This window comes from Conger conger, chromosome 17, assembly GCF_963514075.1.
Source record: "Conger conger chromosome 17, fConCon1.1, whole genome shotgun sequence".
Lineage (NCBI taxonomy): Eukaryota > Metazoa > Chordata > Actinopteri > Anguilliformes > Congridae > Conger > Conger conger.
This window is the reverse complement of record NC_083776.1, coordinates 32,024,403-32,050,614: the sequence shown is the minus strand read 5'-3', so window position 1 is coordinate 32,050,614 and position 26,212 is coordinate 32,024,403. Positions and strand designations below refer to the sequence as shown.

The 26,212-nt window shown below is 43.8% G+C and overlaps 2 protein-coding genes and 1 long non-coding RNA gene across 3 annotated transcripts; all 3 read left to right on the top strand.

Moving 5' to 3' along the window:
* The first annotated feature begins 4 nt into the window (after nucleotides 1-4).
* Nucleotides 5-9,704, top strand: LOC133116783 (interleukin-10 receptor subunit beta-like). Its single transcript, XM_061226713.1, has 8 exons — nucleotides 5-1,328; nucleotides 2,085-2,159; nucleotides 3,084-3,204; nucleotides 5,945-6,120; nucleotides 7,139-7,293; nucleotides 7,602-7,761; nucleotides 8,228-8,343; nucleotides 8,467-9,704. The coding sequence occupies exons 2-8, from the start codon at nucleotides 2,111-2,113 to the stop codon at nucleotides 9,241-9,243; spliced, it is 1,554 nt and encodes a 517-aa protein (XP_061082697.1). The 5' UTR covers nucleotides 5-1,328; nucleotides 2,085-2,110; the 3' UTR covers nucleotides 9,244-9,704.
* Nucleotides 9,705-10,979: 1,275 nt separating this feature from the next.
* Nucleotides 10,980-13,861, top strand: LOC133117015 (uncharacterized). Its single transcript, XR_009705917.1, has 2 exons — nucleotides 10,980-12,470; nucleotides 12,553-13,861. It is a non-coding gene; the product is annotated as an uncharacterized LOC133117015 (long non-coding RNA).
* A 741-nt stretch (nucleotides 13,862-14,602) lies between these two features.
* Nucleotides 14,603-25,981, top strand: LOC133116949 (interleukin-10 receptor subunit beta-like). The gene is made up of 7 exons (XM_061226981.1): nucleotides 14,603-14,747; nucleotides 16,775-16,898; nucleotides 20,865-21,037; nucleotides 23,809-23,966; nucleotides 24,177-24,330; nucleotides 25,139-25,293; nucleotides 25,457-25,981. The coding sequence occupies exons 1-7, from the start codon at nucleotides 14,699-14,701 to the stop codon at nucleotides 25,625-25,627; spliced, it is 984 nt and encodes a 327-aa protein (XP_061082965.1). The 5' UTR covers nucleotides 14,603-14,698; the 3' UTR covers nucleotides 25,628-25,981.
* The last annotated feature ends 231 nt before the right edge of the window (nucleotides 25,982-26,212 follow it).

Genomic DNA, 26,212 nt, shown 5'->3' with positions numbered 1-26,212 from the left:
ATCTAATCAGCCCATTGTGTGGCAGCAGTGCAATACATACAATCATGTAGATACAAGTCAGGAGCTTCAGTTAATGTTCACATCAACTATTAGAATGGGGGGAAATTTGATCCAAGTGTTTGTTGGTTGTTGGTGGCAGACAGGGTGGTTTGATTATCTCAGAAACTGCTGACCTCCAGGGATTTTCACACTCGTCTCGAGTTTGGGTGCAAAAAAAACCCAGTGAGTAGCAGTTCTGCAGACAACAACACCTTGTTAATGAGAGACTGGCCAGACTGGTCAAAGCTGACAGGAAGGTGACAATAATGAAAATAGCCACACATTACAACAGTGGTATGCAGAAGAGCATCTCTGAACACACAACGCATCATAACTCTAAGTGGATAGGCTACATCAGTAGAAGTCTCAAAAATGAGTCTAATAAATACCTAACATAGTGCTCAGTGACTGCATATTTTAAGTGGCTGATTGCCAAAAGACTGAAATTTTTCATTTATCCATATATCCTCTTGCATAGTCTTATCTTTGACCTATTTGACAAAAGAATAACCTGCTTCTTTTTTAGCTTTAGACAATCCAGAATATTAATTTCTGTTCGTTTCTGAAAGCCTGGGGCATGTTCAATCTGAAAAGGTTTTGCTACGGTTTCTGTGTTGAATGATATGCTTTTTCCCAACGGTGTGCAACGTTTTGCAACAGGCTTTGAGGTATGTTTGCTCCTGCTTGGTGGGTGTAGCCCGAATCAGTAATGACGTAGTAGGCCTACGCTTTAAAGGCTGGAGAACGCCTTCTCAGACGCCATAGGAGCAAATCATACTATGTCACTAAGTCCGCCCACGGTTTGCAGCAGGACGTTCAAAGCAACACCGTTTCTAATTAAAAAACGTGTGGGGGCTGAACGTAGCCTTGGAAAATAAAACCCGTTCAGTCAAAAATGACTTCTGTAAAGCGCAACAGCTGTATGAGGACCGCCTCTGGCGTATTCTGCACTTTACACCATACTATTCCTCATTCCAGAGCTTTGGGATTGTGAAGAAATCACGTGATTGTAGAGTTACCATGCCGTTGCTATAGCACGGTTCTGGGATGTTTTTTTCTTTTTTTTCTTCCTGTGTATACCCTTATATGGGGAGACAATACAATTTAAGTGCTGTTAGCTGATGATGTGTCATTGAAAGACCAGTCGTCATTTTATCTTTTCCAGATATATGCTCGTTACATGTATCATTTATGCTGACGTCACGTCAAAGCAATTGTACTTCGTGGTCAGCTTAGGGATTTCACTTCAGTAACGTGCACCAAGACTGTAGAGGAAGTGGGAAATGAAGGTAAGAGAACTGCACCATTATCTTCTCAATTGGCAATACTTGTACGATGAAATTGGTGTGTAACATTGATAAGTAGTTAACTACTGTATCAAGCATGTTAGTTAGTTCTCCCTCCTGACCCCCCCCCCCAAAATAAATAAATAAAAAAATTACGATGACTGTTTCGTCTGTTGAACAGCCTTGTTTGTATTTTACTGGTCATGGATTTGATGCTTTAACCTGTGAAGAACCTATGCACTTGTAAATTGTAATTGTAAAAGCGTCTGCCAAATGACTAAAATGTAAATGTAAGTGTAATGTTACATTCTTGTTAAACAATTGCGTGAAGCGTTTTCTAAAATGTAAGACTGACTTTATTTGTTTGTTTGTCGCACAGTTTACGGAAAAGCGTTTCTCTCTAAACTCGTGTATGAAACTGGCATATTACACCTTAACCTGTTACCTGTTAGAGCAGCAGGAAGTTAAATATTAGCAAACGTGCGCGCAGGTGCCTTTTGTAAACCGGGTTGCCAAATGTCTTTAACGGAAAGCCGAATAATAATAATAATAATAATAATAATAATACCAATTCATTATCAATATTTTCTTTCACAAACCAATTAATCTGAAGGACTATTATATCATAAATAATGACTTCAGATGGACTACTATGAGAGAATGTAGCAATGGAACCAAACTTATGTCATATAATTAATGTGGTATTCCTGTGTTTATATCACAGTTATGAAGAGTAACATATTATTTTTCTTTTTCCAGGACAATGGGAGAAAACAATTCAAGTTATGAAATATATTTTATTTACTATACATTTCATACATCAATGTTATCTTGGTAAGTGTCATTTTGCTTAAGCTACGCCAACAACATTACTAAGTATGATTTTTTGGTCACAAAATTACAAAATAAGTTAGACCACTTTCAAAATTGGCTCCAAGTATTACACACACACACACCCACACACACACACACACACACACACACACACACACACTCACACACATACATATTCATGCACACACACATGCACGCATACAAGTAAATAAATGGCTCCTGTTGTAAGCACAATGTCAGATTACCAGATTACTCTGTGTTGTTGTGAAATCAGCAGATGAAAAGATGGTGGGAAATTGTGGGTGATGGTGAGAAATTACAGAAGTGGAAATTGTGTGTGTCTTCTTCTTTGTTTGTGAATGATTTCTTCCTTTCCTCTAGCCCGGATCTTCTCACTATTCCAGTTATGCACATTGTTGAACTTTACACAGAAATAGTAAATAAATGGCTCCTGTTGTAATCACATGAACCTTTGTAAAAGGTCAGATGACCAGATTGCTCTTGTGTTGTTGTGAAATCAGCAGATTAAAAGATGGTGGGAAATTGTGGGTGATGGTGAGAAATTACAGAAGTGGAAGTTGTGTGTGTCTTCTTTGTTTGTGAATGATTTCTTCCTTTCCTCTAGCCTGGATCGTCTCACTTTTCCAGTTATGCACATTGTTGAACTTTACTCAGAAATTCATTTTGGGCAGTTCAGCAATCAACAAAATGAACTCAGCAAACTGTCTCCATGAAGAAAAAGCAAAACTACAAGTACAAAAAAAAGAAAATTCAATTCTGAGACGTTGGTAGAATGGTGAATCTCGATTGAATCCAGGTCAAATGAAGGGCACGTAGACTGACTGCTGCCTTTAGCTGCTTGTTATTGGAACTGCATGCGTTTAGATGGTTGTCTTTGTGTACTTACCTTCTGCGTTCCCGCAGGTCTGGGTGCTCTCCCTGCTCCAGTAAACGTGACGATCGACTCTCTGAACTTTGAGCCCATCCTGCGATGGGAGCCCGGCCCAGGGACACCCCCAGGCACCGCCTACCGAGTCAAGTACAGGTGAGCGCCCCGTGTGTCTGTGGCTGGGCAGTGTTTCTCTTCCTGCCAAACCGCAGGAGGGGAAAAACTCCCCAGGGGCTATGGCTGCGCTGCTGTGCCGCTGAACCTGCAAAGACGAAAACAAGCAACTCCTGAACTGACTGGCAACTGGGGAATCCCAACTGCACTCTCAGAAATAAAGGTACAAAAAGTAGCAAAAAAAAACTGCTGGCAGTCCTTGATAGGTACATACTTTAAAATTGTACCCCTAGCCACAATAAATATAATTTGTACCTTTTTTGCTTGGAAAATGTATTAATTTGTACCCAAAGAGAACATTACTGTGCTTTCAGGGTACATTTTGGAACGTTGATCCTTGAAGAACAAAAATGAATCTCCACTGTCAGATACTGCTTTACGTCATAATTGTGTAAAGGTTGTGGTTGAGCTCTAGCATGAGTAATTGTTCCACAGAAAACACAAGTGGAACTGACATTTGGCTGAGCTTACTGAAAGTGAATACACCTGCTTTGTCCGTGTGAAGTTGTTAAGTGACATTTATATGAGTTTCAGTGTTTTGTGCCACTGGGATGTGGTTGAAAAAATGGAGCGATGTATCCAGATCATGTTTTGTCATTCAACTCAATTCATGTTTTGTCGTTGGTTCTGGGTTGAGATTTAGGGGTTTATGTAAATCAAGAATACACTGAAAAGTGAGAGTCGGATATTATATGTTTGAGGTTGCGAACAGTCTTGGTTGCAGAGCAGTGACATTATCCTGTGCTAAGTCATGACTTGTGTATTATTGCAATTCTAAAATAGTTTTACCAACACATTTATAACGTACGTTTGTAAATATACAAAAAAAATGCAAAGAACGATATAGTAGCTCGGGTTGAAACTTTTGCCATTTTAACGACTGAATGGAGCTCTCTGTTAGACAGGACATCAGTTATCCTGCTTCAACAGGTCAGTTATTATTATGTGTTTTTGTGTTTGTGTTTTAGATTCTTGCTTTGAGTCTGTGGGCCTTCTGCGGGTGGAACTTTGAATGTCAGTCAAATGCTTATTTTCCGAGAACTAACCACTTCCTCTCAGGACCTATGAGACAAGGACTACCGCCCAGAACTACCGCCTCTACTATCTCTTCTTCCTTTCCTTTCTAAAATTATAGAACGAGCCGCTTCTACTCAACTTTCTTCTTTCTTTTCTAACAACAACCTGCTAGACCCCCATCAGTCTGGCTTCAGATCGGGCCACTCGACAGAGACTGCGCTCCTCTCCGTCAGTGAATCACTCCATGCCGCACGAGCAGCCTCCCTCTCCTCTGTCCTCATTCTTCTAGATCTCTCTGCTGCCTTCGACACTGTGGATCACTCCATCCTCCTGTCTGCCCTGTCAGCAACGAGCATGTGTGGCACAGCCCTGGACTGGATTGAGTCCTACCTCTCTGGTCGCTCCTTCCAGGTTGGTTCGTTATCAACACCTCGGCCCCTCACCACAGGAGTTCCCCAGGGCTCAGTCCTAGGCCCGCTTCTTTTTTCTCTTTACACTCGTTCCCTTGGCCCTGTGATCAATGCACATGGGCTATCCTACCACTGCTACGCGGACGATACCCTACTCTTCGTCTCGTTCCCGCCGTCTGATATGCTGGTTTCAGCCCGTATCTCTGCTTGCCTGAGGGACATCCAGAGCTGGATGGACAACCACCATCTAAAGCTCAACCCAGGCAAGACTGAAATGATATTCATCCCTGCTAAAACCTCTCCCCATCTGGATCTCTCCATTTCCCTCGGGGATACCACACTCACGCCATCACCCAGTGCAAGGAACCTCGGTGTGGTGATGGGCAGCAGACTGTCCCTCTCCGAGAACATTGTGGCGGTGACCCGGTCATGCAGGTTCTTCCTATACAACATACGGAGAATCCGCCCCTTTCTCACCCCCTACTCGACCCAGCTCCTGGTCCAAGCGATGGTTCTGTCCCACCTGGACTACTGCAATTCCCTCTTGGCTGGCCTCCCAGCGTCCGCCATCAGACCCCTCCAACTTATCCAGAATGCAGCAGCTCGTCTGGTCTTCAACCTTCCCAAATACTCACACGTCACCCCCCTGCTTACTTCCCTCCACTGGCTGCCTGTCATGGCTCGCATCAAATTCAAAACATTGGTGCTAGCCTTCCAAGCAGTTAAAGGGTCTTCCCCAGCTTATCTACAAAAAATCATCAGACCCTACACCCCTGCCAGACCTCTTCGTTCAGCCTCCACAGGCCGCTTGGCACCTCCCCCTCTCCGAACCTCCACATCACGCTCACGACTACTGTCTGTTCTGGCTCCACGGTGGTGGAACGAACTCCCTGTTAAGAGCGTCTGCCAAATGCCAATAATGTTATGTAATGTAACAAGGGCCTGTTTCAGGGCTATGCATGTTCCATACAAGTGCCATACATTAAACTTCCATACAAGTGCTAATTTTACATTAAATTGGCGCATATGCAGAAACGGGTGGATACTTAATACAAATGTCACATCGGTAAAAAACCAGAGCATCTGGCATTTGGTCAAAAAGGTCAAAGTGAACAGCCTTGGGGATTAAAAACATGATTATGTAGTCATGCACACAATTTCAGAATGCATCTCATAGCTGCACCCCCTCCCCTCTTCACCACACTGTATCCTTTTAGCTGTGATGTTTTATTTGACTTTGTTGCATGTAGTTAAACGGCAGGCCCCTGCTCTGCTGCTTGGGTTGTGTATTGCAGTTGCTACGGGAGGCGCTTGTGGCTGGAGCCCAGCTTTTTGAACTCCACTGTCACCATGCTAAACCTGACGGGCACCTTCAAGAAGCCAAAGAATCCCTACGCCATCCACGTGCGGGCCCTGAATGCTGGCTTGAAGTCGCCCTGGAGCAGCCAACTCTTCTGCCCCTATAGGGACAGTAAGACCACCAACCACATTTTATGTTATTTTTTTAAGAAATTCAGATTTTAATGTAGTTTTAACAGCACCTCTCAACTTCAAATGTTGTATTTTTCATTTACTAGTGTAAAGCCTCCCAGGAAATCAGCAGTTTCTGAGATACTCAAACCGCCATGTCTGCCACCAACAATCATTCCACACTCAAAGTCACTTAGATCATATTTTTTCCCCATTCTGATGGTTGATGTGTTCCTTACTCGTATCTACATGATTGTATGCATTGCACTGCTGCCACACAATTGGCTGATTAGATAATCGCATGAATAAGTAGGTGTAATAAAGTACCTACTAAAGTGCTCGGTGAGTGTATATACACAGTCAATGAGCACTTTATTAGGTAGACCTGTACACCAGCTTGTTAATGCAAAATAAATGTAATGAAGCATGCAGATGTGGTCAAGAGGTTCAGCTGTTTTACAAAATGTCAGAATGGCGAAGAAATGTGATCTAAGTGACTTTGACTGTGGAATGATGGTTGGCACCAGACAGGGTGGTTTGAGTATCTCAGAAACTGCTGATCTCCTGTGATTTTCACACACAACAGTCTCTAGAGTTTGCAGAAAATGGTGCGGAAAAAAAACAAAACATCCAGTGAGCAGTGGTCCTGCAGGAAGAAACACGTTGTTCATGGGAGATAGGAGGGCCACACTGGTTACAGACACATTACAACAGTGGTATGCAGAAGAGCATCTCTGAGCACACAATGCATCAAACCAGTGGATAGGCTACAGCAGCAGAAAATATGTTGAATAAAATAAAATATGTTGAATGAATACCTGACTATATACTTTGTGTATACATGTCAATTATCACATAATTATATTATCCCATTATTATTATTATTATTATTATTATTATTATTATTATTATTATTATGGAATATGCTATTTAATAACTCCATGCACTGCCGTGTGCGCGTGTGTTTCTATGTGTTTCAAGATGAGAATAAAGTGATCATATTCACATGTTTGGTCTAGCTGTCCTTGGCCCTCCTCTGGTATCTGCGACAGGCCACGGAGACCGTCTGCTGCTCAACGTTACACTTCCCAGGGGCAGAGCAGATGAATCCATCCAGGAAATCTATGATAAAGTTTCCTTTTCCATCTTCTGGAAGGAAGCTGGTGAGAGCAAGGTAAGAACAAAGGCTTGTGTTAGGGTTTTTTGTATTGTATTGCAATATATTGCTACTTTTTGATCTTTAAGTGATAGATTCAGGTGATTTGGGTCCATGAGAATGACATCACTGAAGTAGTGGATTAAAGCCATGAGGTATAATTTAGACTGGGACTGACATGAGCTGACATTTCTGCCTGTGGTAAACCGCTGTTCAGGATTAATGCCAGCCTCTGCTCATAGTTATTAATTAGTCCAAACATAAGTGAGTCAGTCTGACTTTTTAAGCAAATCCACCCACTGTGTTCACATTCTGCTCTTTCACAGGAGCATAAGGTGATCACAACACAGAGCGAACATGTCATCAACCACCTCCACCAAGGGGTAGAGTACTGTGTGATGGTGCAGCCAGAAATAATCGAAAATCCAAATTTACTGTCCTCTGACTGGACCTGCTGTTTCACCAGCCCTTTGCCCCTCAGCCCAGGTATGTTGCTTTCCCCTTCCCAAACCCCCCACCCGCAAACCAGCACTGCTTTCCCCTTCCCAAACCCCCCACCCGCAAACCACCACTGCTTTCCCCTTCCCAAACCCCCCACCCGCAAACCAGCACTGCTTTCCCCTTCCCAAACCCCCCACCCGCAAACCAGCACTGCTTTCCCCTTCTCAAACCCCCCACCCGCAAACCAGCACCCCAACAGAGGCTGGACGGAGGTCACACCATACTGTCTATTATTATCACTGAATCTAGTCATTTCACATTTCTAAACTGAACTTCAAACAACTTTGTACTGTGTCTTTGTAAGTGTCTTTATATCTGGTGCAGGTCCAGAGTTGTACTGAATGGTATTTTTAACCAGTGTACACATGCAGTGTTGATTCATGGGTTGTGTAGTCCCAGTCTCTGGCCAGTTTTTGCTGAATGCCTGGTTGTGTGTGGTTCCTCTGCCTAGTCCCCATTACTCTGGCATTTGTGTCAGTCATTCTGATCCTGGGAGGTACAGCCCTTCTGGGCCTCATCTACACAGGTTTCCTCTGCAGGCTGAACAACAGAGTACCAAATGCCCTGGTAAGAGCCTGTCTCAACTGTGGAGTCCGTGCTATGGGCCAGTTATTGACTAGCATTCATTAGCATTAATATTGGGCATTAATACGTACAGCAATGCATCGCTCTCTTCCTCTTTGCGTGCAGCGGATGTCTCTGGCGCGGTCGTACGTCCTGACTGTGGACGCCACAGTGCCAGACCGGGTCTCGGTGATGCCCGGCACAGGCGATGCGGCAGAGGGTGGGGACGAGGACGAGGAAGAGGCCACGGGGAACGGCGGTTACGAGAGCCGAGCGGGGGGATTCTCAGAGGCCGGGTGCTCCCGCAGCGGGGGCACGGTCACGCCCCTCGCCGCTGGCACCTCCGTCTCCGAGGGTTCTGGGAATTCCTGGACGTCCGGCACTGTGGGAGTGGAATGCGGGGGCCCCCGTACTGCGGGCGTGCTGTGTCAGAGCGAGAGAGCAATAACAGGACCCGGTCTCTCCGAGCAGATACAGGAGGAGGGGGAGGAGGGAGATGAGGGGTGCCGTGCAGACATTAACCTGCTCTCTGTGGCCCTGGGAGCTCAGGATGTGGAGGAAGAGGAGGGTGGGGATGAGGGGTGGGCAGCAGAGCTGCAGCTGAGGGACGGCGGGGGTGAGCACCAGCCCCTGTTGTCCCTGGAAACGGGGTCGGGGAGCAGGCTGGTGAAGCATGGCAGCTTGCAGGCAGACGACACAGCGCTGTCACACTCGGCCCGCTTGCCCGCCCAATCAGAACGTGGGAAAACCCACTCTTGCCATTTACAGCTGCACCCTGAAGACTCCAGACAGATAGACACTCAAAGCGCACTGGAGGAGGAGGAGGAGGAGGAGGCGGAAGAAGAGGAGGAAGATGAGGAAGATGAGGAGTGTTCAGGCTACATGAGACGCACAGCTCATTAAATTGGCTCTCTCTGTGTGCCCAAAAGCTTCGGCCTCTCTGTGTATGTCTATGCTCAGATGCTGCAGACCAGACCGGTGCAGAGGATGAGAAACCAGAGTGGAGCAGGGCGTGGCATTATTTATGTCTGTGAATGCATGTGTGTACATTACACATTACTGTAGAAGACAAGCAAGAGCATCAGGAGTCAGATCTGCAGTGACAGGCTGAAACCACTTGTCCACAATTGTATAAGATCCGGTCAGAAATCATGCACTTTATACCCATTCATTTTCTGTCTTAATTTTTATTTAATTTCTTTATTTGCCTTGGTTCGTGCTCTGCTTTATTTAAACAGCATTTGCGGTACGGAGATAAGTTACAAATGTTACACTGAAGGTCCTTGAATTCCTTCTCATATAGGTTGATCCTGATCTGTTTTCTTAAAGAAAAAATGACTAAATTAAAACCACAGTTTTTTTAAGGTGTGTCAAATTTAATCTCTACATTTTTTTCTTGTTCATTTCTGTCACTTCCTTTCAAATATATTCTAATTTATAGGCCAGTGGTTTGTGGGTTCTAGTACCAGTTCACACAGCTGTATCCGGGTGAACTGGGTGTGAAATGCCACACATGCAGGTTTCAAAAGCGATATTATTTTGGGCATGATTTTTCACAGCACGTTTGTTCTCTAGCAGAGGTGTCAAATCTTATCCTAAAAGGGCCGGAATGGGTGCAGGTTTTTGTTTTAACCCAGCAGTAACACACGTGATTATACTAATGAACTAATCGTGGTCTTTAATCAAGACCTTGATGAGTGGAGTCCGCTGTCTTAGTCCTGTGCTAAAACAACAACCTGCACACACACCGGCCCTTTCTGGATAAGATTGGACACCCCTGTTCTATAGCATTACATGTTTTTAAGCCATAGCAAGTGAGTGTGCAGTTTTGAAGGTTACAGGTTTTCCTGCCGATATGCGGGTGCTGGTATTTTTCACAGGAGCAGTCAGGTGACAGGCGAGGCAACGATGCCCTGTGCCTGCCATGCTTATCCTAACTGCAAAATGGATCCCCACTTTGAAAAGCCAGAACTAGCTGCCATTCTACATCTGGAACACTGTATTGGGAGGACAGAGGTGAGAATAACGGACAGGTTCACTGGAACGTGGAGCGGAAAAATGGACTGTGTAATGGTTTATGTGACATGGATGCCTGCCTGACTCCAGCCACCGTAGAAAAATAGGCAGTACAGTTGAGTGTTGGTTCATTTATTAATGACGTAGCCAATAGGAACCATTTGTTTTAAAACTGAACATTTTACTGTGTAGCACGGCCCTGTAGCCATACACTCGTTAGTCTAGACTTAGTGTTGGTGTTCATAAGCAATCTCAATAATTTTATTGTAAAGTAGTGTCCTTGGTTTTTTTACGGAACACCTGATCGGGAAATGTGAAATGATCAAATACAAATATTATTACACCAATATTATCCTGTCGCCCTAATAATCTTGTAATCTGTCCAAATTCATTTAGGAAAGCGTTGGACTTGCACCTAAAAGTCGACGTTCTTCTCTGTTCCAATATTGGAGCCAATCAGAGGCCGTCCCTTGTTCCAATTTCGAACGTTGACAAAGCTGCTCGGCCAATCGGATGGCCGGAGTTGTTCCAAATTCATCACGTGTTTGTTCCAAATTCATCACGTGTTTAGCCGGCCAATTGTAGCTCTTCCTCCGCTTTGACTCAAATCAACGCGTGGGCCATTGCTCCCGCATCGGTGAAAGGTAAGCTTTCAATGCGTTTTCTAATGAAATTTATATTAAAATCGGAAGATTGATTTATATTTTCGTGTTCGCGATGGTCAGAGCGGGCTAGCCGGTTGGCTTTCGTGCCGTTTTTCGGGCTGTTTAATACGTTTGTATGACTTAAACGGCACCGAATTCGTTCGCTTTCCAGGTGTATAAACACATTATGTATGCATTTTTACATTAGAAATATATCGTAAGACAAAGCTGGCATGTCGCACATTTCGTTTTAATTATAAAACGTAATATTAGTTTGCTTGCAAGGTGGATAGCTGCTTTGGCAAGCTAGCTACCGACCGAACCGGAATCATACAGTAGAATCTGTGTGTACAGTAATGTTTTGACTCCCCAGTGTAATAATTTCTTTCGAAATGTTTAAGAAATGTTTTGGCATAAACGACAACTGTGAGTCAGTAATGGCATCTCAGTCGCTCATTTAAAATATATTACAATTTAAAGCATACTTTATGTAACTTCCCATATTCTCAAACCTTGTGATTTGTTTGCATCTTTATTTTGACTGTGTTTTATAAAGTATTGTCAGTTTGGTATAATACAATTTGAATTAACTGTTGTTTCATTGTAATATTTATCAGAGAAAGAAGGATCTCCTTGAAATAGGAATGGTTTGGGTTAGAGATTCAACGTGTTTATGCATGCTTTGTAGCTTTGTCCTGTCATCCATCCATCGCTGCCTAGCTGCGGCTTTCATCCTGCACCCCCTGGTGTACTGGCACTGGGCAAATTAATGGCATTACTGCAGATGCACTTTCTAATGTACATCACTAACAACCATAATAACTATGCCGCTTATTTGGGCTGGGCTGCATGTAATCGTAGACTTTTCTACATGCTGTACCTTTATAATTTTATTTGACCTTCTGAAGCTCTTTTATGCTTAAATTATATTATTATTCTTTGTTAAGCAATTATTTTATGTTCACACTCATTGTATGCCCGTAGTCGTACTTAACAACAAGCACAACTTGCTCTGAGTAAATCCCTGCACTGTTTACTGTTTACTTTGTACTTTTGCACTACCACCATTGCACACAATCTACCATAGCATCTCTTAGCATGGTCAATATATCACAGGGCCAGTCCCTACTAGGCCTTTGTAATCACTTCACATGCTCTTTACTTCTTACTTTTCTGTGAGTGATTTTGATCTTTATGTGTGTGAGATATGTGTGTATGTATAAGCTACTGGATGCCTAAAATTTCCCTCGGGATGAATAAAGTATCTATCTATCTAGTTAAACAGCATCTCATTTCAATGCTTGATTGACACAAACACTCTGACAGCGATGTCGTAGAGGTCCCACACCCGCTCCCCCCGCCTCCACCTCCCACCACCGCCTCCACCTCCAGCCACTGCCGGCGGAGAAGAGGAGGGACAGGCCCAAGCCACAGCCTCTTTGAGCTGAACCAGCGCACTCTCTCCCAGTGGTAAGTGGTGGCACGATGCAGAACTTGTATGCCATAATCCTGTGATGTGTAAATGCTAACATGTGGTGTTTATCGCTCTCAGGTTCTCCCCGGAGGCCGAAGGCGTGGGAGAGAGCTGTGCTTCAGCAGGACGTGGTGGGTACCCGCGTCCCTGCCATTGCGTACCAGCAGCTGCCTCCACCACGGCGGCTCCTTCAGGGTGACAAGGCGACCGGACAAGCGGCCTTCGTCTTTGTCACCCCAGAAGACCGATCACGCCAGGCCACCCAGCGAGGAAGGAACGCCCCACGCGCCCATCCTGCCGGCCTCCGTCCCAGCCCAGCCCTGGCCTGCCACCACCACCGTGCCCGCTGCTACAATACGGACGACAGTGTGAGGAGAAGTACATCTGCCTAAAGTGCGGACAGCCGAAACAGCGGCAATTTGGTCATAGCCGTTTGGGCAACATCGCGTTCTGCTCCACTGCTGCCAGCAAGTCGGTGCAGGAGTGGTTGGCATGAAGGACACTCATGGACGCTGATCCACTGGCTGGGTGGAGGACGCTTTTATTGTATATAGTTCTGTGATCTGCCCTCTACTTGGACCGGTACCTTGGCGAGGTGTAGAGGCTTGCGTGTGCTGAAGACCCTCAGAGCTACATTGCCTGCAGTCCTTGGACTGCTGGTCTGAGGTGAAGCACCAGACAAAAGCCGGTCCTGCAATGGGAACATTGAAATGTCAAAAGTGTGCCCTTGGCTGCATTTGTAATGGACACTTTTTTTATGTGGACACAGTAAAGCTCCCAGTAATGTGCATCAATGTTTCCCAGTTTGTATAGTGCTGTTACTTTGTCTAAAGTTCAGCATAATTATGTAAAAATTATGTAATACACACTTGTATTACAGTGAAGCAGCTTGTGCATCGATGTTTGGATCATTGCGTATTGCAATCATTTAAGGAAATGCTTGTGAAAGGAAATGCTTGTCTTTTGTTTCTGAATTTAACAATACTTGATTTGAGTCTTTGAAAGTAGTCTTTGAAAGTGAGAATGATTTCCTTCCTTCTCATTCATACAAGTCAAAGCTTCAAAGCTTTTAATGTCCTTCCTTCTCCTGCGTCACTGACTGCCTAGACAGGCAGGCAGGCAGGCAGTCAGTCCCAAGCCAATTATCCCTGCCAAATGTGTTTTGGATTGTGTACTGCAATCACTGTTTTATCTAACAAACGTAACGAAAAAAGTCATCAATAGAGTCAGTGAAAAGCAAACTGTCTTTTTTAATTTTGTCTTTTTATTTCAGTTAGTTAATACATTGCATTGATGTTCACAATTACTACATATCTGTATAATTCATTTCTTCTGCAGAAATCAATGTGTTGTATTGGAATAAAACATACACAGAAAGCCAAAAGTCTCTCTGCATTACAAGTTACATTTTCTGACATTCTGCATTTGAAGTGACCGTTCATTAGAAATTCTACACATTACAATTTCTAACATTCATATGTGCATTTACAATTAAAATTTCTGACAATCTGCATATTCATTACAAATTCCTGACATTGAAATTATGCACATTTACAATTAGAATTTCTGACATTCTGCATATTCATAGTATCAATGCAGTTAATGATATAATGCCTATACGTGTACAGATAGTGCCAGTTACTGATATAGTTAATGATATAATGCCTATACATGTACAGATAGTGCCAGTTACTGATATAGTGTCTATACATGTACAGATAGAGCCAGTTACTGATATAGTGCCTATACATGTACAGATAGTGCCAGTTACTGATATAGTGCCTATACATGTACAGATAGAGCCAGTTACTGATATAGTGCCTATACATGTACAGATAGAGCCAGTTACTGATATAGTACCAATACATGTACAGAAACAGTTCCTATACTATTTGGCCCTTCTGCATTCTGCATACACATAACGCAACACATAATTTGGCAATTTCAGGCCCAGGGCCTGGGCCGGATTCTAACCCACAACCTGGCACAGGGCGCGGGGGACCTGCGGGCCCCTCCTTTCTCCACTTAGAAGAATGAACAGTGGCCTAAGCGCCCAGACAACTTGCTTTTCTCTAGTTTCGTTTTCTAAAATTGGGGGAGTAGAAACACCTCAACGCCGCCTGTAGGCGGTCTACACAGCCTATTGTCCCGATGTCTATTGTTCAGTTCACTTTTGAAGTAAAGTGCAACTGTCCGCACATGTTATGCAGCTTCTTCAAACGGGATGGCTTTTACATTTCTCCAATGTTTTCTCCTTATGCGTTATGTTTCAGGTTGGTACTGTCGTCTGCGTGTACATTCATTCTATTTGTCATTCGTTATTTAAAGTGTGTATGTGTTCTCAAAAAGCTCAAAATGTGTTCTCAAAAAACTGTTATGTATATCTGCCACCAACTGTACAGTACACTGTCGTATTTATAACGTAGCCTATTTGTGACGTGACTCCGTTTGTCCGCTTAGTTGGGTTTAATTATAGTATTTATTATTGAGTTTAGCCGTGAATTGTAACTGCTGGGGGAAAAACCTTTTTGATCCAATGCTAAAGAAACGGCTCAATCTGGTTTTCAATTTCGACAGGCAAACGAGGCACTTTGAAACTGGTTCAGTTCAATTTATAAACATAAATATTCCTGAAGACGTTGGTGATCACAAGATGCGTTAAATTAACAGCCATAAAGGTGCAGTCAAATAGGGAATATGAATAGGGCCAATGTTTCACGTCGTTCGCTAACCAGGTGAACTAGATTTCAATATACAATGCTGTAAAGAAAACAGGAACCAAGTTGTTCTCTTTTTATTTGTAGATCTATAGATCTGATGAGAGAAGTAGGTCTGTAACAATACTTATCTCATCAACAGACGGTTTAATGTGAACTGAAAGATGTGAAGTGGTTAGCCCTTTGGACACCTGCAGAGCAGAATTCTGGCAAATTACCAACACCGATTTAAAGTGATTGCCTATTATCTATTTTCACTAATTTATGGAGCAGAATTCTTATTTCATGCGATTATACATTTAAGTTGGGATGACACTGAAAAGTCTCAAGGATTCCGCACATGTTTTACCAGCATCTAAAGAGCTACAGTCTCATCCAAAAGTATTAACTAAGGGCGACCTGTAGCGTAGTGGTTAAGGTAAATTACTGGGACACGCAAGGTCGGTGGCTCTATTCCCGGTGTAGCCACAATAAGATCCGCACAGCCGTGGGCCCTTGAGCAAGGCCCTTAACTCTGCATTGCTCCAGGGGAGGATTGTCTCTTGTCTAGTCTAATCAACTGTATGTCACTCTGGATAAGAGCATCTGCCAAATGCTAATAATGTAATGTAATGTATTGGAACAGCAAGGTAAATTCCTTTATTTTTTCTAAACAATGAAGACAATTGAGTTTGAGGTCAAAAGATGTACATTAAATTGATTTGTTAAACAATAAATAGTTCTGAATGTCTACTCTTGGTTTTAGCCATGGGTTTTGTCTGTGCATTTGTGTGAGAAAAGATAAACCAACACGAAGGCCAGAGAGCTGTCTTTGAGAGAAAAGCAAGCCATTTTGAAGCATAGAAAAGAGGGGGAAATCGATCCAAGCCATTGCACAAGCATTTGGGGATAGCTTGTACAACAACTTGGAAAAGAAAAACCGCTGGCGTACTGAGTAACAGACATCGAACAGGTCAACCAAGGAAAACAACAGCAGATGATGACAAAAACATTGTGAGAGCTGTGAAGAAAAACCCTAAAACATCTCCACACAATCACAATCTCCACAGGGCAGGGGTGAAGGTATCTCAATCAACTGTTTGAAGAAGACTTAGAGAGCAGCAATATGGAAGCTATACCACAAGATGCAATCCACTCATTCCCCCGAAGGGAAAAAACCCTGAAACAACAAGAGGCTGCAGTGAAAGCCTGGAAAAACATCACAGAAGAAGAAGTTTGGTGATGCCAATGGGTCGCAGGCTTGATGCAGCTATTGCAAGCAAGGGACATGCTACCAAATATTAAGTGTTATTTCCTTTATTTACTTAAATACTCTCTGTTCCAATACTTTTGATACCACAGGTTTTATGTTCTAAGTAGTTTAACAGATCTAGGCTTAAATACCGGGAAATAAAAGCTGAAATTCTGAAGTCTTGTCTCGTGTTCATATTTTTATCTCAATCGCAAATGTATTGAGTGTATTGCAAAAAAGAAGAAATTGGCCATGCTGTTCCAATACATTTGGCAGGGACTGTATGTAAAAATTTCTATTTGAATGCTGCAGATTTTATGCTCAGATTTGTCTCTGAACTTCGGTTTTGCAGTGGTGCTGGCCCATTTGCCTGTACCTGAAAACGTGAACGTGACATCCATCAACTTGGGTGTGATCCTGGAGTGGGACAGGCCAAGTTATTCCCTAGGCAAGCTCACCTACACAGCAGAATATAGGTGAGTGGAGATCCTCATGTGAACACATAACACGCCAATGAGTGCATACCACACACAATGTTTTCACCACAGATTTCTAATGTGGCCGAAATGTTACTAAGACACTTTGATGTTACTGTGACATCCCGCTAGACATTACATTATATTAATGGCATTTGGCAGACGCTCTTATCCAGAGCTCTTATCCATCCAAATGTATGAACATACCCATTAACTAGCCAAACACTGCTTACCTAGCCAAACTAAAACATCCTGATACACAGAAAGTAAATCACAGAAAGACAACAATTAAGGTTTACAGGGAGGTAGGGAGGGACAGGGAGAGGTGCTGCTTGAAGAGTTGCGTCTTCAGTTTGCGCTTGAAGATGGGAAGAGATTCTACAGTTCTGACCTCAATGGGGAGTTCGTCCCACCACCGTGGAGCCAGAACAGACAGTAGTCGTGAGCGTGAGGTGGAAGTTTGGAGAGGGGGAGGTGCCAAGTGGCCTGTGGAGGCTGAACAAAGAGGTCTGGCAGAGGTGAAGGGTCTGATGATTTTTTGGAGGGAAGCTGGGTGCATACCCCTTAACTGCTTAAAAATCAGCAGGATTTTAGACGTATGCACAGTCAAAAAGTACAGTGTTTGCTTGTCAAAAAGAAAAAATTAAAGGCATACTATGCAGGATTTTCACCTTTCTTATTATAAAACAAGCATTCTCAGTCATTACTTTGATACACTGACAACCTGTGTCTGTGTATATTTCTGCTCAATACCTTGCTGGTCTACTTGTATTCGTTATTCTAAAAAAGCTTCTGGGCATGGGCCTTGTTTATTTTTGTACTATATCTGGAAAGCTTGTGTCCAATACATCACACTAGAACACATATGTTCAATGATCCAATAAAGGGAGGGCAAGAGGAGACATGTATGGATTGGCTGCTATAGTGGTGAGCTGGGTTTGTGTGAGCTGGGTTTGTGAGAGTTGGGTTTGTGAGAGCTGGGTTTGTGTGAGCTGGGTTTGTGAGAGTTGGGTTTGTGAGAGTTGGGTTTGTGAGAGTTGGGTTTGTGTGAGCTGGGTTTGTGAGAGTTGGGTTTGTGAGAGCTGGGTTTGTGAGAGTTGGGTTTGTGTGAGCTGGGTTTGTGTGAGCTGGGTTTGTGAGAGCTGGGTTTGTGTGAGTTGGGTTTGTGAGAGCTGGGTTTGTGTGAGTTGGGTTTGTGAGAGCTGGGTTTGTGTGAGTTGGGTTTGTGTGAGTTGGGTTTGTGTGAGCTGGGTTTGTGAGAGTTGGGTTTGTGTGAGTTGGGTTTGTGAGAGCTGGGTTTGTGAGAGCTGGGTTTGTGTGAGCTGGGTTTGTGAGAGCTGGGTTTGTGAGAATTGGGTTTGTGTGAGCTGGGTTTGTGAGAGTTGGGTTTGTGGGAGCTGGGTTTGGTGGAGAGTTGGGTTTGTGTGAGCTGGGTTTGGGCTTGTGTGAGTTGGGTTTGTGTGAGCTGGGTTTGTGAGAGTTGGGTTTGTGAGAGTTGGGTTTGTGAGAGCTGGGTTTGTGTGAGCTGGGTTTGTGAGAGTTGGGTTTGTGAGAGCTGGGTTTGTGAGAGTTGGGTTTGTGTGAGCTGGGTTTGTGAGAGTTGGGTTTGTGAGAGCTGGGTTTGTGAGAGTTGGGTTTGTGTGAGCTGGGTTTGTGAGAGTTGGGTTTGTGTGAGTTGGGTTTGTGAGAGCTGGGTTTGTGTGAGTTGGGTTTGTGTGAGTTGGGTTTGTGTGAGTTGGGTTTGTGTGAGCTGGGTTTGTGAGAGTTGGGTTTGTGAGAGTTGGGTTTGTGAGAGCTGGGTTTGTGAGAGCTGGGTTTGTGTGAGCTGGGTTTGTGAGAGTTGGGTTTGTGAGAGCTGGGTTTGTGTGAGCTGGGTTTGTGAGAGCTGGGTTTGTGAGAGTTGGGTTTGTGAGAGCTGGGTTTGGGAGAGTTGGGTTTGTGTGAGCTGGGTTTGTGAGAGTTGGGTTTGTGTGAGTTGGGTTTGTGAGAGCTGGGTTTGTGTGAGTTGGGTTTGTGAGAGCTGGGTTTGTGTGAGTTGGGTTTGTGTGAGTTGGGTTTGTGTGAGCTGGGTTTGTGAGAGTTGGGTTTGTGAGAGTTGGGTTTGTGAGAGCTGGGTTTGTGAGAGCTGGGTTTGTGTGAGCTGGGTTTGTGAGAGCTGGGTTTGTGAGAGTTGGGTTTGTGTGAGCTGGGTTTGTGAGAGTTGGGTTTGTGGGAGCTGGGTTTGGTGGAGAGTCATTAGCCCATTGAGTCTCACCAGCCCAGGAAGGTTTTTTTTTGCATTCATTCCTTTTTTTCACCATGCAATTATCAATCACTATGGTAACAGGATATGCTGTTTGAAAGCATTAAAACGCATGGTTTTATTTGTACGACCTATTTTAAGATTGCTTTAACAACAACAGTTCCTTATTTTGTAACGGTGTGGAGGGACCTCACCTTCTCTGCATTTTGGAAATCCACAGACTACAAAGAAATAGACAGTAATGTCTGTGTCATTTTCATGACGAGGGTCCAGCAGACCAAATGCATGATAATTTCTTATTCTAAAAATGTGCTAAGACGGAGAACCATTTTATTTTGGCGATGTAATTTTCAAGTGTGTGTCAAGAAAAGGGCTGATACTTCAGGGTTAAGCAAGGGGCTGGCTAGAGTTCGGTAACATTACAGTTATTAGCTAACTAGATTCAGCTTCGTACATCAGCTGGTGGGCCATGATGGATCCCGCTGCGCAGTGCTACTGCTTATATAATTTATATAATCCCTGGGCAGGGAGCTCATGCCGAGAAGACTCGAGATGTCTGATAATAATGAAAGTGACAATGAATTCATGAGTTTGTGAGAATGCTTGCTTATGTTGCATAATTATGCTTGCTTCCAAGCAGGCTAGAGGCAGACTGGTATTAGCAGTGGCTAGTATCACAACTAATGACGTTTAGCTGAATACAAACACAAGCAAAGCTCAAAGATTGGTTAAAGAGACATTGTGAGGACTGAGATTTTAAATTAAAGATACTGGCACTGTCAGAGTTTGGGTAGACTGACCATAAAGGGATGCACACGGTCAGAAACAAAGATTATGCATCCTGTGGCATTCAAATGATGGTCATTTGGTATGCAGGGACTTAATGTGTGCCAAACAAAACATTGACTGAAGACAGGATGGAGCCATGGATTAATGCTTGTTATACCAAATTCTGAACCTACTATCTGTACGTCAACCAGGAAATGTTTTTTCAGTCCTCAGTCCTCCAGTTTTGGTGATCACTTGCCCACTGGTGTAGCCTCATCTTCCTTCTCTTATCTGATTGGAGCCGAACATGTTATGCATTCAAAGATGACCACCTGCACACCACAATCATACCATGGTCAAACTCACTTAGAACATGTCTTACCCCATTCTAATGTATTAAACATGACTGCATGAATTTTATATTGAGTTGCAGCCAGATAATTTGCTGTTTGGAGAAGCATAATGACCAGATGTACCTATTGAAGTGGCCACTGAAAGTACATGTTTTTTAATTGTTACAATTTGGCAAAAGGGGTAAGTATAATGAGGAGGAAGTGAGGAGATTAACCATGAATAATATTGCAGGAAATAAGAGTTCTTCACTTCCTCCTCTGGGCTCAACAGTTTCCTGTTTTCACACTCCACAAGCCATCTCTTTGCCCCAATGACCCACAAACCACCAGAACTGGTTGCAATAATCAATTGAATGAAATTCCCCTTCATTTACAAAAATGAGGTAGTGAACTCAGTGCTTTTTTGCTGTCTGAATGACAGAATGTGGTGTGGCATTAAAACAGGTCATTTTGTGGTCACTTCCCACGTTATTCCAGGGTCGGGGCAGGCAGGCAAGGTGTCCCATCTGCATTGTAGTCAATTCTCCAGAGGGTGCTCAATAGTCCCGTCTCTATTGCAGTCTCCTGAGGGCGCTGTTATTTTTTTTACTGTTTCCCACACAGGTCCTCGATCTCACGTACCTTCCAGACCGTCTGCGACAATCAAACAGAGCACAGGTGTGACTTCACCCATGTGATCGTTCCTGTTGGCATTTTCCTGTTCCGTGTGAGGGCGGAGCAGGGTCAGAAGACCTCCAGGTGGGTGAGGACTGAACAGTTCTTCCCAGACAAGCACAGTAAGTCCACAACTTTGTAATCCTAAGTATTTTGCTTTTGAAATGACGGGAATGAAAGTTGTACAAGAAATGTATTTTACTGGCGGGGTTTGACTTCCTGAAGGCAAGTCCAATTAGTTTATCTAGCATGTTCGATCTTAATTGTGGAGAGGATTTTCCGACAATAGGGCGGCATGGATGGTGCAGTGGGTAGCACTGCCGCCTCACAGCAAGGAGGTCCTGGGTTCGAATCCCTGTCAGCCGGGGCCACTCGTGCGGAGTTTGCATGTTCTCCCCGTGTCTGCGTGGGTTTCCTCCCTCAGTCCAAAGACATGCAGGTTAGGCTGATTGGAGAGTCTAAATTGCCCGTAGGTATGAGTGTGTGAGTGAATGGTGTGTGTGTGCCCTGTGATGGACTGGCAACCTGTCCAGGGTGTATTCCTGCCTTTCGCCCAATGTATGCTGGGATAGGCTCCAGCCCCCCTGCGACCCTGTTCAGGATAAGCGGGTTCAGATAATGGATGGATGGATGTTCCGACAATGATCCGACTTGTCGGCTGTGTGTGTGTGTGTGTGTGTGTGTGTGTGTGTGTTCCCCACGTCTTATTTTTTTGTTGATCTTTAGTTTTTCTTTTTAGTTTTTTCTTGTGTTCTAGCCTTTTGATTTAACAGCTTCCCTTGTTTGGGTCCTGTGATTATTCTGGTTGTGCAGTTTTAGTTTTTGTGTTTCTTTAATGTTGTTCATGAAAAAGAAAAAGGAAAGCAAACATCAGCTGCAGATTGGAGTTCTGCTGCCATGTTGTGGCTGGTGAATTGCAGTTCAAGTAAAAGTGCATTTATGATTAATGAAACCTTTTAACCAACAACAGGAACATGACTGTATGCAGGAGGCTGTGTTCCAAAATGCATGGTTGTAAAAATGCAGTTTTGGGGGCTGTGGTGGCGCAACAGGCCAAGATGCAGCGGACTCGTGGTTGCAGTTGCACACCAAGGACCGGGGTTCGATTCTGCCAAAAAAAGCCAAATTTGGCCGGTTCTCGTGGAGCAGCATAATTGGCTCGCTGCTCCAGGGAGGGACTTGGCAGGGTTAGCGGCCCCGGGCGCCTCAGAGTAAAGGTCTAATTGAGACGAGACGGCTTGGAGAAGGCCGCAAGATCCTACTGGGTCACTGAGGGACGGGGTCGTAAGGCGGTGTATCCTCAGCTCGCACTAATTGGATCAGATAGGGTATAATTGGCTACCAAATTTGGAGAAAAATGGAAAAAAATGCAGTTTTTGGAAGTATGGAAGTTTGTGGCTGACTTAGCAGAAACTGTTCTTAAAATCAAGAAAAAATATGCACCGGAAATTCCACTTGTGTATTTTGGCATAACCATGCATTGAAGCATGCTTTATCCATATTCATTATTCCCAGAGTTACTTGCTGTGTCTTCTCTTACAAATTTCAACAAAGACGTACGATTGTGGGAATTTTTTTATATTCTTAAATATTAATAGTCACTGAGTATTATGTTTTATAGTATAGATATTCTGTTGAGACGGGTGCGTGGGGGGTTTGGACCCAAAATGCACGAAACAGTAGTGTAGTAAAGTCCGGTCAGGGCTTTATTTGGGGAATATCCAGAGAGCGTAGTCAAAAACAAGCAATGTTCATACACGTAAATATCCAGCCAAAACCAAAGCGCAGTACCGAGGGAGAAGGCAGTCTCGTAGTCGGTACACCATGCGGGAAGTCCGGTAGCCAGGAAAGCTGTCAGCGGGGCAGAAGTACAAGCGGACGGTGCAAGAGTCAAGACCGAAGTCTCCTCTGCGGGGCAAAAGCACCAAAACAGCAGGCAAAGTCGTGGTACAGGCAGGCGATGGTCAACAAAACAGAAGTCAATAAACGATGGTCAATAAACAGGCTTGGATCGTAACGGGTAGCCAAATGGCTTGCCAATACCGCTCAAAAGATGCACTGACAAACAGGAAGCAAACAATTTTGCCCAGACATGACATGAAACTGAGCTTATATGCTGGTGTAGACAGGTGTAGACAATTAGTTTGAGAGCAGCAAGAGAATGGAAATCAGGTGTGGAGGATTGACAAGTTAACGTAATTAGTAATCGTTAGTAATAAACCTATCCTGCCCTAGCATTAGTAAATTAGTAAATGACATGCACAAGAAACGTAAGGTAACATGAACACATGATTAGAATGTTAGTATTACCCAATCCTGATCTTGCATTAGTAGGTTAGTAAATAGACAAGGGAAATTGAAACAATTAGGGTGTGAGTGACGGAAAGGGAGAGAGAGAAAGCAGGAATGCAAGGTTTGCAGAAAGACACGAAAAAGTGTATGCTAAATCAATGAATAGTACAACATAACATGGAACATAAATTGTGACATAAGTTTGCAAAACAATGACAATAAACTATATAACATGACATGGCAAGACTAAGAATTAAATCGTAACAACTAAACATGAAACATAACATGACATGAAACATAAAAACGTGGTGAGACTAGACTAGCATAATACATGACATGACAATAACATAACCAAGACAATAACTAAACATAAAACATGACATGACAAACATGAAACGTGACATCTGTATTGTAATGTAACACTGAAATCTGGTGTTACCAGCCAGAGCCTCATGTCGGTTCTGAAGCAAACAGGAGTATCTTGTAAGTATAGACTATCAGTGGCAAGCATACATTCTGGAACACAATGTATGACATCAGAGCACTGTACACTCCCGCTTCTTGGCTTCCACCTGATCACTTCCTGTTGCTCTCTTTGCAGCCATTATTGGAGGTCCCACAGTGAGGCTGGTCTCTAGAGACGGAAACCTAGAGGTGGACATTCGAGACCCTGCTATGGAGGGACACAAAAAACTAAGTGACATCTACAGCTCAGTGGGGTACAATGTCAGATACTGGAAAGAGGGAGAGGAGGATAAGGTAGGACTTATTCCTGTTCATGTGACTCCAGGGCCATTTTGCAAAGCAGCCAATCAGTGCTTGGATCAGTGATGTTGGATTGATGTTGTTGCTTTCTTCTTAGTTGAAGTTGGAAAAGCAAGGGCTTCAGGAAACAAAATGTTACGATTGTCTGCCCTTCAAGTTACTGCATTCTTTCTTAAGCTCACCGGCTCTGTTTGCCCCCTGCAGGCCACTGTGATGAAGGACAGGCAGCAGAACGGCCTGGTACTGAACCAGCTGGAGGCATGGAGTAGGTACTGCGTGCAGGTCCAGGTCTTCATTGAGCTGTACAAGAAGACTGGAGAGTTCAGCCCAGTGAGATGCGAGGCCACCACCTCAGACGGTCTGCTTCTTCTTCATCTCCCTCTTCCTCTCTCACTAAATTGTCCTCTCTTTTTTGCCTCGCTACTTCTCTTGTCATAGATGTGTTTGAGTCCTTTTTTATTTATGGAGATTATGGCCAGGGTGGGAGGGATTCAGGCAGCAGGGTATCTCCCCCTGACCTCATCACTCAAAAGCAGCTCCTCTGGGTAATAACCTACCCATGACCTACCTGCCCCAGCTGTGTAGTCTTACGCCAGTAGCTGCAGCCACACAGCAAAGTGATTGACGAGTTAGCAAAATAAACAATGGTGGCTGACTGCACATGCTTTGGAGTGAATGGTAAATGGTTAGCATTTATGTAGCACCTTTATCCAAAGCGCTGTACAATTGATGCTTCTCAATCACCCATTCATACACACACTCACACACCAACAGCAATTGGCTGCCATGCAAGGTGCCGACCAGCTCGTCAGAAGCATTTAGGGGTTAGGTGTCTTGCTCAGGGACACTTCAACACAGCCGGGGCGGGGGATCGAACCGGCAACCCTCCGACTGCCAGACAACTGCTCTTACTGCCTGAGCCATGTCATGCTCATGCTAACCCATGCCCTTCCAAAATGACAGAGGATGGTATAGAAATGGGACAGGAAGGCAGTTTGTTGGCCATTATGCATGATTTGGGGAAAAACAATGGCATCACACCTGGGATCAAATTCCTAAATGTCCCTGTCCTGCCTCTGGCCCTCTTCTTTAGTAGCCTTCCCAATCTGAGCATGGTGATGACTACCTTGTAATACCTGTGCCCCTGGCCTGTGTGTGTTCTCCAGGTAAGGTGGAGACCTGGATGATTGCACTCATCTTGGTAGTCAGTTTTGTGGTGGTGTCTGTGACTTTGCCATTGCTGTTCTTGGTGGCTTGGTACTTCTACAAAGGCCTGAAATTCTTCTATCCCACCGACAACCTGCCCGAGAACTTAAAAAAGGTCAGTTTGTGCGTGTGTGTGTGTGCGTGCATGCATGTATGTATGTATGTGTACACAGGTGCATGTGAATCAATGTGTGTTATTGAATGACATTCTACAGTGATTGATTGCTTGATGGATTGATTGATTGAGTCTCTTGATTGTCATTCCTCCCATTCCCCAGTACATAATGGAGCCACCCCACCAATACATCCTCAAGGCCATGCAGAACAGCTCCCTGCAGGAGGAACAATACCAGGAGGTCAGCATAATATCAGAGAGCCCCCTGGTGGAGGAAGGACCACTCTGCAGCAACACAGAGGAGCAGAAGGGAGCGGACCAAGGGGTGATATAGGTGGGGCACGTGCGGCCACAAAATAAAAAATAATTTGAAAAAGAGTAAAAGCAGCAAATGGCTCACACATATAGTGATTTTGAAGATTTTGCCATCTCCTTCACTGGAAGAAAGAACATTGCAAGCTTTCAAGATACCTATTGAATTTCACTAAAGTCCCAGTCAATAATAATTTTAAAATGGCTTCCTGAGAACTTGCGTCAGTGGGAGGCTTTTTGTCCAAAGCACTTTAGACTTTTCTGGTTTTTCTATAACTTATTTTTAGACATCACTCCTTCTGCTTCCTTTGTGTAAACATTTTGTGTAAATCATTTTGTCCAAATGTCCACAAACATAATAAATGCATGTTGTTCATTCATGTCATTCAGTAATTACACAACTTTTTTATTTCTATTATTATTTCGTATGTTGTATGCATTGTGCTCAGAATTGAAACTTTCAAGTCAATCTCCACAAATATTTCTGTATCATAATTACCGTTTCATTTAGTACAAAGAAGATAATGTAATAGCGCATAGCTTTAATAGCAAAGTGGCTTCCATAAGTTAGAAATATACAACGTTTAAGGCGAACAGTAGCCAATTC

Excerpts from the sequence above, each read along its gene's own strand:
- LOC133116783 (XM_061226713.1), top strand. The coding sequence starts at position 2,111 with ATGAAATATATTTTATTTACTATACATTTCATACATCAATGTTATCTT. Across the intron at positions 2,160-3,083 it reads CATACATCAATGTTATCTTG|GTCTGGGTGCTCTCCCTGCT; the intron begins GTAAGTGTCATT and ends GCGTTCCCGCAG. Across the intron at positions 6,121-7,138 it reads CTTCTGCCCCTATAGGGACA|CTGTCCTTGGCCCTCCTCTG; the intron begins GTAAGACCACCA and ends TGTTTGGTCTAG.
- LOC133116949 (XM_061226981.1), top strand. The coding sequence starts at position 14,699 with ATGGCTTTTACATTTCTCCAATGTTTTCTCCTTATGCGTTATGTTTCA. Across the intron at positions 21,038-23,808 it reads GTTCTTCCCAGACAAGCACA|CCATTATTGGAGGTCCCACA; the intron begins GTAAGTCCACAA and ends CTCTCTTTGCAG. Across the intron at positions 24,331-25,138 it reads CGAGGCCACCACCTCAGACG|GTAAGGTGGAGACCTGGATG; the intron begins GTCTGCTTCTTC and ends TGTGTTCTCCAG.